General features: G+C 43.8%; 1 protein-coding gene across 3 annotated transcripts; it reads right to left on the bottom strand.

Annotated features, from left to right (window-relative positions):
• Positions 1 to 696: 696 nt before the first annotated feature.
• On the bottom strand, positions 697 to 10,149 carry MED8 (mediator complex subunit 8). Of its 3 annotated transcripts, none has more exons than XM_017743586.1 (7): positions 10,048 to 10,149; positions 7,548 to 7,666; positions 6,383 to 6,527; positions 5,848 to 5,988; positions 5,352 to 5,433; positions 4,174 to 4,422; positions 697 to 1,167 (listed from the first exon to the last, which is right to left on the bottom strand). In XM_017743586.1, exons 3-7 carry the CDS (start codon positions 6,383 to 6,385, stop codon positions 1,103 to 1,105), a joined length of 540 nt encoding a protein of 179 aa, XP_017599075.1. In that variant the 5' UTR covers positions 6,386 to 6,527; positions 7,548 to 7,666; positions 10,048 to 10,149; the 3' UTR covers positions 697 to 1,102. The 3 variants fall into 3 exon arrangements, with proteins under 3 accessions (XP_017599075.1, XP_017599076.1, XP_017599077.1); XM_017743587.1 differs by lacking the exon at positions 10,048 to 10,149 and adding an exon at positions 9,105 to 9,780; XM_017743588.1 differs by lacking the exons at positions 7,548 to 7,666; positions 10,048 to 10,149 and adding an exon at positions 7,312 to 7,486.
• Positions 10,150 to 10,209: the final 60 nt, after the last annotated feature.

The following is a 10,209-nucleotide window of genomic DNA, read 5'->3' as shown; positions in this document are numbered from 1 at the left end:
AGTGCTGGCTTTCAACACAAGTCAAAAGGAAGTCCATGCAAGAGCAACCAGAAGCAGGACATTCATCCTTTAGGATGGTGCTGTACGTACTGACAGGCTCCGTGGGCATGTGCCCCCACACTTTTGTCTCACAGGAATCTCTCATAAGGCAGATTGTATGTTACAGCTCAAGAGCAGAAAGTAGAACAGGGATGGATTCACAGTGTCCAGTTCCAAAGAGAAATGGGCCAGACTTCAACCTGGCCCATACAGAAATGTCACAGTCCTGAGCACATTGAAGTACCTTTCTGAAGTGATCAATTAATCCTGAAGCAGCTAAGAAACTTTATAGAAAACACAGAAGCAGAGAAGCATGGAAGTGAAATCAGATCCAGCTGGGATTTACTGCAGCTTCAGAATACAAGAGCTCTGTGCTTCTGTTCCTCATGTATTGCCTGCTTGCTGTGGGCCTTGAAATAGTCCTTCCTAGTATTTTGCCTTCTGGGGAATAGCTATAATTGGTTTTCTATGCACGAGATGTTTGCTGCTTATGTTGGCACCCAGCTGACTCACTCGACAACACCCCTTTACGCATAAACCTGCAGCTCCAGCGCTCAGCCTCCAACATTTTCAGTGTGGTCTAGATTAGAGCTGCTCTGTAGCCTTACCCAAAGGGACATAAGAGTTCTTATGATTTGAGAGATGGACATCAGTGTCTCACAGTGAGCATAACAAGATCTTTATTAAACAAGAGGGAGTAAAGAAAGAACATACCAAGTGAACAAGCAGAAACAAGGAGCTCTATGCAGCTCTTCAGGTTCTGTATCAGGAAAGGGTAGTTATCCTCCAGGCCAGACCTGGAGAAGCTGGCATCAATACCAGAAACAAAGTCCTCTGCTCTGGCTGAACAGAGAAGTACTTGTATCCAAGAGGCATGGCCACCAGCAGCTCCACACAAGCCACCCAGCACTAAAAAATACCCAGGGAAGGGCCTTATTACCCCCGTCTTCCTGGATATGGTGTGTGGATATGCGAAGGGACTTGGAAGTCCTAGAAGGAATCCAGGTGGGGTGCCTGCAGCAGTAACAAATGTTGCTGTTCCCCAGGTCTGGTTCATCTCAGCTCATCTCTGATATGGATGCATTGAGGCAGATTTGATATTTGTTTTTATGCCACTCGGCATTTTTCCTGGAGAGGGAAAAAAGAAAAAGCAGTGCAAAATCAGCAATACGAGAGGACATTTGCTCAGGAGCATGTAAGACTCAGAACAACCCTGTCTGGGCTTTTCCAGTTTCACTCCAGGCTCATTTGCTACAGCATCTTCCAGCTTCTGACCTACACGATCAATCTCTTCTACAAATTGGCATCTCTCTCTGCTGACAAATTTCCTTGACAATTCCTGTGTCCCCCTGCTATCCCCTCCAATTCTATTCCATTTTCATCCTAAGCAAGCCTTTCTCTTTGTCAGGAGGCTCCTACAGGAGTGTCAGACTTAGTCTCATAGAAGTTGCTGGCAGCACCACACACAGAAGAAGAACCCAGACTGTGTCCACGTCCATTTCAGAGTCTGTATCCCCTTCCCCGTAGCATTATTTATAGTCAGGATGTATATTTAAATTACTAAGCCTCTCTCAGATTTCTTAATTTCTTGTAACCACATCCACCTCTTGGGCATTATTACTCTCTGCTGATACCAATCTCACATGTGTTCAAAGACATCTTACTGGCAGCTTAGAGTAAGTGTAGAGTGCTAGACAAAACTAAGATGATCTGAAAAATAAACAGTGATTAAAGAGCAGCACAGAGGGATAGTCAAATAACACTCCTTCAGTGTCTTCAAACAGAAGAAGAAAAAAAAGGATAACTTCTGAAAGTTAAAATTATAGTCTGGCAGGACAAGAAAAGATTTGATAAGCAAATGCCTAAAATGATAAAGATTATTAAACTTTCTCGAACATATCCAAAGTGGGTCATTGCCAGCAATGAATGTGCAGGTAACTGATAGATACCACTAACAATCAGGAGACAAATACTGTTAGATATTGCTCCAAAAGCAACAGTGAACAGGACTGCATGGTTCACCCACATCTGAGACACAGTGAGTGGTTGTGGTGTTCCCAGTCTTGAGAACAACTAGAAAAAATGCAGGTTAAGAGTGACACGGATGGTCCAAGTTATAACTTCAACACAAAGTCACATTAAAGAGAACAGGACTTGTTAGCTAAGGGAAAAACACCTAAAAATGGACAATGGAAGGAGACATGACAGATTTCCAAAACACGAAAACCAGTATGGAGAAGGTAACTGAGGAATGCTTATTCACCATTTCTCACAACATGGGTAAAACAGAAAAATGCAATAAAATCATCAAGCAGAATATTTAAACATAAAAAGGATTTTAAGCAAAATGTGATAAAGCTGTGGGACATATTGCCACAGGTGTTGTAGAAGTCAAACTGTAATTCAAACGGGAACTGCAGGAAATAATGGCTACTGTACCGAATGGTATCGAACCAGACTCTGGCTTAAAATCCCTAAAAAACAACTGTGGTCAAGAGATACTTTGTTCTTATATTCTTTCAGCCCCTGCTATGGGCACTATCAAAAGCAGAATAGTGAGACTGACCTTTGATAAAACCGCCTATAGCTGCTCTTATCAAGAGGTACTTTCCCCATCACACAGGCTGGACAAGTGCTCTCCTTACCAGTGCACTCTGCTTGGCCTACAGAAGCGACTGCCTTCCCACCCTGGATACAGTGTCTCTGGGTATTCAGCCAGGAGTCACAGAGGCCTTCTTTGCTACCAAATTACAGTGGAAATGACTTTCTAACTCTTACATAAATACGTATTTAACTTAGGATTGTATTGTTGCTTAAGCGCATATCCTAACAACAGTCATTATACACAGGCAAGAAAACACCAATTAGGATATCCGATATCCTAAATCGCAATCAACATAAACATTCTGACAGTACAGGGTTAGCCTGTAGGTCCCCCCAGGCCAAGCCCATTCCTGACAGCAGAGGATTTTTAAGGAGGAATACCAGAATAGGGCAAGCATGCAGTGATATCCCTGCAGAATACCTACTCTGCTTTTAAAAAAATTGTGGCTCAGGGTCATGGAATCAGAGTTGGTATCCTCAGGATTAGCTGTCACCTGATTTTTCATCCAGAAATCTATGTACTTACTTAGTTTTCCATCTCACATAAACATATCTGTCTATCACACACTAGGCAATGTGCTCCACAGTGTAATTATTTAGTATTCAGAAAAGTATCTCCCTTTTGTTCCAAATCTACAAGCCCACATTTTGATTCGTGCACTTTCACCAATCTTTCTGCGTCATGGGAGACAATGAACAATCATTCCTCATTTGCCTGCTGTATATAATTTGGGATTTTATAGGCTTCTACTTTTTTCTCCCTAGCCCAAAGCTATGCCCACTAGCAGAGAAGATATCAGAACTGCCCATAATATTGGAGGTGTGGGTGCCCAGTGGATTAACAGAATGGCCTAAAGATATCCTCTATGTTCCTTTTCTAGCAATTCCTAGTATTTAGTTTGTATTTATGCCCCAACTGAACACCCAATTATTGTCTTTACAGAACTCTTATATCATAGATGTATTTCAAAAATACAAGTAACTAGGTTAGAGTCCAGGCGCTGGATGTGTACAGTCAAATTTCTATGCCTATGTATTCCACTTTATATTCAAGACAAATGTCATCTACTGCTATTAAGCAAAGTCACTTTGTATAGGAAAACCTTCTAACTTTTTACAGAAAACTTCTGTTTTTTTCTTACCTTAAATAACTCATTATCATCAAACTTTTCCACTTTATTGCCTACCCACAACTTAAATTTCACAGAAAAACCCCCAGTATAGATGCCTGCAAAACTACACTGTGATCTCCCTCCATATTGATTCCTATGTTCACTAAGTCTATTATTAAAATAGTCTTGCAGAGGGAGTTAAGAAGCTGAAGCTGGTTGGCTGGGATCCATTTCAACCTCTGAGCCAATTTTAAACAGGTATTACTACACTATTAAAACCTGACTCATGTTATTAAGGCCAGAAAGGAACCTTGTACTTAGTTACATCTAAAAGGTGACTGGGGAAGAATCTCTACATCTGCATTTGTCTTTCTTGCTCCCTGGATTTCAACTGATCTCAGATATAGAACTTCTTTACCTGGCTGTCCTGCTGGTGCCATCTGCACTCCTGCCAGCATTGGCTGCTGCTGAGCTGGTGCACCTGTCATTGGGACCTGCTGCATGCCTGCAGCACCTGCAATGATGGCACCAGCTCCTGGCTGGCCCGACTGGACAGATGCCCCAGAGCCTGGGGGTCTCCGGTTTGACAGCCCTTTCCCAAAGGCCACAGCTGCTACCAGTGCGTTGGTATCTGCAGGGTTGAAAGTCTGCTTATTCTGTCGTAAACCTGTAAAAAAAGAAGTTATTTTGGAAGTTATTTTTAGACTTGGCAATCAGGTCTAAAAAGTAGCATAGCTGGTCCTGGATTTACTTTTCAGCTACTTTAGTGCATGCAATAGAGATGAGTTTCTTACAAGCTGTCCTATAAGAATCTCAGCAAGGTCAAAGAAGCTGCAAAATCCAGGGACACTGGTGATCCAAGAGCTTTTTCACTGAGGGCAGGGCATAATCTGCTCAAGGAAGGAGAAGCGAATCCTATGGCACGTAACAAGCACTGTGATTTAGGTAAGCAATAGCAACACCCCCTTTTAGAGGCTCATGAGCAACACGGTGTCTTCAAGTTTTTTTGCCACACATGTGCCCACTTACACTGTTAATCCCAGATACTAGACAGAACCTGTGCTCAGGTCCTGTGTCAAAGATGACAATAAAAATGCCACTGCCTTTAAGAGTTGTGTGTGGCACTCCTGGGTACAGTGAACACCTCTACCAGAAAAAGCTGGCCATGAGCCTGAAGCACCCATTATCTAGACAGGATCACACAAGAGCCTGCCTACACTTAGTCTCCTTCAGAACACAGCTAAAGGGTTTCTTATTCACTGGTGCTGCATTTTCACAGCTATTTTTATTAATTAAAGTTGACTGGGAAGTTTTCTTGGCAGATACTTATCACCTCCTCAAAGGGGGATATGTCAAAGGGTTGGAATGACCTTCCCACCATGCATAGATCACACAAGGAAGACACATGCACCCGCAGGCTGCCTTCTCAAATTAGGGTGCTCCAGGACAGCTAATGTTGCATCTTCTAGAATGTTTTCGTTTATGCTGCTCACCTGCATTTCCCATACTTCAGGCTCTCCAATGTACCTATTTTGCCTCTACTCTCTCAGGCCTGCTGCTTGAACCCTGTACCCCACTCCCACCTCAGTGACATACCTCCACTTTCAGATTCACGCTCCTCCTTACTGATTTTCTCCAGCAAATTTGAGCACATTTTGTTCAGACTTTGGATCTGTTTCTGCAAAATGAAAACTGTCAGAAACTGCCAGGATACCTCCAACTCAATACAAATCAGCAAGGTAAATGAACAAGCTTTCTCTTCCCAGGATCTGTGTAACCAAAAGTAAACGTTTTGGTAGCTGAGCTGAGAGCGCCCAGTGCTAATGCATGCAGGAGGGCACTGTGGGGATGGGATAACCTTCGCCTCTGACTGGTTGGATGGCACCTCCTGTAAACAGCCAGAGAGCTGGATACTCTTGTGAAACTGTGGAGGAAACCAAACCTCAGCTAGGGTCAGCTGGAGAAATCTCAGACAGGAAAGGACACAGCAAAAAAAAAGAAAACTGTCAAATGGAAGAGTGAAGGAAGCAGTTAAAGGGCATCTTGTGCCCTAGGGATAAGAGGCAGAAGAATCAAACTCTTCTTTACCTACCTGTGCCGCATCAGGGCTAATTCGAGCTGCATCTGTGATCAGCTGCTTCTCCTGCTCTTCCACCTCAGGGTCGGGCTTAGTTCGAAGATGGTCAGGCACTACTTCATGGCTGAACACCGGCACACGTCCCTCTGTCTGCCGCTGCAATAGTGGGACAATAGTCTCACTCAGAGCCTCCGCCTCCAGCCCAGCAATCAGGCAGCTCCAGACCAGGGCACGGGCCATGGTGCTGAACAAGGCTAGTGGGGAAACCTTGATCTGGGGAGCATTAGGAAGTTTCAACAACTTGTCTAGGAATTGCACCGTGCCTGTTTAGTTACAGCAACATATTTATGAACAGGAACACCTTCTGTAAAGTGTACCCAGTGCAAGCATTTGTAGGTAAAAACCCCACAGCAAAGCAGCTCTCACACAGAAGTACTTGTTGCCTTTCCTTCCTTTACACGCAGAGTTGAGGAATGCCCAGCACAAATGAGTGACAAGCTGAATACTCAGGCACTCAAGCACTTTCTGATACTCAAGGAACATGTCTTACCATGATCTCCTCATCACGGTCTGGAGAGAGCACTAGGGGGATGATCACCTGGTTCCGCAATAGTGGGGTCTTCTCATGCTTTAGCACTTTATTCAAGGTGTTCAGCTGTCCTGAGAGCAATGCAAAGCTGTCCAGAACTGAAGGCCTGGAAAAGTAAATAAAGAAGATAGAACAGGGAGAGGGGATGCCACTCTCTTCTTCACTCAAATGGCTGAGGAGTGAGGAAATAACATCATTAGTCTTCAAATCAGTCTACTTCAGACAGTAAGCAGTAAAATCTAGTGCTGAATATGCAGGTGTGGACAAACCCCAGTCCTTCCTGGAAACGGCTCAAATGCATCAAATACCTCAAGGACATTACAAGCAGTACCACTGAAAGTGGCAGTTGTTCGGGATTTCAGTAACATACACAGAAGCAATTCTTTCCTTGTCACTACCTCTCCCAGTGAAATTCTGGAGCAAGGTCTAAAATAATTTCATCCCGAAGCAGTACAGCCAGGAGAGAAAATGTTTATAGCTTGGCTATCCAGACTAAGTAATAATGAAGCTAAATAACTGATAATGTTTTCAAGGAGGTCCTCTTCAGCTTGGTCTCTGTGAGGGATTCATCAGCTCTCCTCCCTTCTGCAACATTAACTATAAATGTTAACTTCTCTGTGAAGCTTTGCTGCAGTGGCAGACACTAAGATACCACATAGTTTATTAAGCTGCAGCTATAATATCTTTATGCTCCATATTTTCCAAGAAGAGAATGCCATCTTGCAAGTCTCTCAAACTGTGTGGTAAAGAAAAACTAGCAAAACACAAAAGCTCAGTTTATATCAGAGCCATAAAAAGCTGGAAAATGTCAAGAAATGTAGAAAGAACTGTTGTTCATTTTATAGTGTATGTAGGTCTCTAAGGTGCCTCATCTGAGAACGTCCACTCATTGCAGATGCAAGTCTAGTTCCCATAAACTGTCTGGATTAAAAGGTGTTAGCATGACTCTTACTGCTCTACAGCATGAAGCCAATGGATTTCAACCATTTTTCTGGTGGAAGATGTGCAGTGGTTCCTCCAGCACAAATGCGAAAAGAAAATTGAAACCTACTGACAAGAAGCTAATGTTTCTTAATTAATCCTTTGAGCAAGAGCTTTGGCAGTGATCAACAGCGAGACACCTTACCATGTGAGTCGGTCATATTCATTCTCCAGCTTGTAGATAAAACTGACCAAGGAGTTCTTCAGGTCGGCCACCTGACTGATGAGCGTCTCCAGGGTCAGCTCCAGCTGCTTCTCCTCTCTCTAAAAAAAGGCAAGACAGACAAGGGAGGAGGACAAAGGTGTGAATCCACACCCATGCATCCATAATCCAATCTGTCCTACAGACAGCCTCCTTTTCAGAGGAAGCAGAGATATTGGAGATAAAAATCCCATTATTTCACACTGACCCCTTTCCCTTGGGTCAGACTACTTAGGCAAGAGACTTGTATCTGAGACAAACACTTGGCCAGCTGTCCTGTTAAAGATCTAGACAGGTGTAGTGAAGACATCATCACTTACATCTGCTTTTTACCACATCAGGCAAAGTCATCAAAGCTAGCTCACGCTATCTTTGTAAGCCACTTAAGCTAACTCAGCTCAAAGAAGATTAGCATTCCCTCAGCCTTTTCTGACAGCAGCTGTGGGTGCTGCAATACCTTCATCCAAAACAGTCTTTGCAAAATGACTAACAGGTCCATGGACTAAAACCTCCAGTTTGTGCCCTTCACCTCATTCTTTACTTTCTTTCTGCCCATGTGACACTTCCAGCTGCCAAGGAAACTGGCAGCTCCTACTGGCCTTGTGCCCCATGGGCTGTGGGAGGCCCTGCCATGACACAGACCGGTGTCATACCCACACACGCCCCTCACCTCCTGCCTTTTGCTGGGATTACATTGTTTAAGAAATCTTTCCCACTGACATTCCCTTCCGGGTGAGGGAGGACAGTGACAGACAAAGTGTCAGGACTGTGGATCTGCTGCCAAAGACACCAAGGCATGCCCTTGACTCCGGCAAAAACCCTCTAAACTCTTATCTACTCGAACTTACTTGTACTACAGTATTGCGCAAAACATAATTAAAGTCCCAGCCCTAAGGAACTGCTCGTGTAAGTTCAGAACTGTACAATAATAATCCATGAGGAGGGTGGGACAAAGCAGTCAAATAATAGAAAGGGAATACCGATTGGGAAAGCAGATAGAGTAACTCAGGCTGTTGGCATGCTTGCTATTGCGTTTGTTGTTGCTCTGTTCAAATACACTAGCCCAGTGCAAGCTTCATGGAAAGATTATCAGGCACCTTCCATGTTCACGAGAACACTGTATTATTTATTCTATTTTATTTGTACTCTGACAAGCTGGTAATCACGGATGAGACTTCATTTTACTCTAACCACCTTAGAATAAAGAGCTGGAGCAACCTTATTAAAATTTGATCCCCAGTCCATGGAGTGGATTCATGCAACAGGTTGCTGCTGGCTGTTCCACCTAGAGATAAAAGCACTCTCCTTCCCTTTGTGGCGGGACTATTCAGTTCCTGTCCAATTAAGAAATGTGCCTACAACTGTTTGTGTGCACTGTGTTTGTGCAGGGAGGTTTACTACTGCCTGTGTTACAAGCTGGGCTGGTAGCCAGTGTTTTACTGCAGGGGTGCCAGGCGTATGCAGCCATGGCAAGTCCCCTGGCCCACTGCCTGTGCTTACCCAAGAAGCCCTGAAGAGGATGAATGAAACCCCACTGCACAAGGACCATTCTCATGGCAGCAGTGCACTCCAACCCTCCTTCCCTAAGCTCTTCCCGAAGCCATTAGGAGCTGGAAGCAGATGCAAGCATTGCAATAAGCACACAATAAGACAGAGCAGTGATTCCAAGGAATGCTAGCCCTCTCCAAGGGGACACTTTAAGGAGTTTGTTAGCAATGCTAAATTGTGCCGAGGTAGTAAAGACAGGGCTTAGGGTAGGTGTTCTGAAGGACCTCCTGATATGGAGCAACTGAGAGGTAAAGGTGAAATCCAGAGTAGGTAAAGATAAAGCAATGCAGGCGGCAAATCAAATGGAAAAAAAAAAATCCTGATTGGCAAAACAAAGAGGGAAAAAACCCCCCAGACTTTCTGTACACAATGACATTATCTAAGCCGATAACGTTGTAACTCAACAACAAGATCTCGGGATTGTCTGAGGATAACCCACGAAAACATCTGCCCGATACTGAAAAGGCAGGCAAGGAAGTAAAAGCGACCACAGGATTTATTAGGAAAGCAACAGAAACTAAACGTCATTATGTCACCACATAAATGCACGCCTCCTTTTCATCTCGAATATTACACGTCACTCTTGTCCCTCAAACTGAAAAGGGATAGAGTAGGAATATGTACTAATAAAGGGAACGAGGATGATGAAGAATATTCATAGTTCCAAAAAAAAAAAAAAAAAAAAAACCCAACAGTAAAAAATACTGGTACGAGCAAGTGGCTAAAACAAGGAGAGACAATTGTAATAAACCCTATAAATGAGTAATAGCGGGACAATCCATTTTCACTTTCTTTTCCAGCAGGACAACCAGGAGATCCGCATGAAGCCAGCAGACTGCGGTTTCAAACAAACCAAAGGAGGCGGATTTTTACAACCTATTAACCTGTCACTAACCTCTGCAACTCTTTTCTTTGGACAACACGGATGCTACAAATTCAGAGCACTTAGTAAAGTAATTCGGTTCTTCTCCCATTAACGACATTTCATTCAAGCGGGGCCAGGGCGCTCAGCTGTACGAACACTCACCCCACAGCCGTGCAGCAACAGGGCTGTTAC

Source organism: Corvus brachyrhynchos, unplaced genomic scaffold (assembly GCF_000691975.1).
Source record: "Corvus brachyrhynchos isolate BGI_N302 unplaced genomic scaffold, ASM69197v1 scaffold48, whole genome shotgun sequence".
Taxonomy (NCBI): Eukaryota; Metazoa; Chordata; class Aves; order Passeriformes; family Corvidae; genus Corvus; species Corvus brachyrhynchos.
The sequence above is the reverse complement of the archived record's forward strand: the minus strand, read 5'-3'. Positions and strand labels throughout refer to the sequence as shown.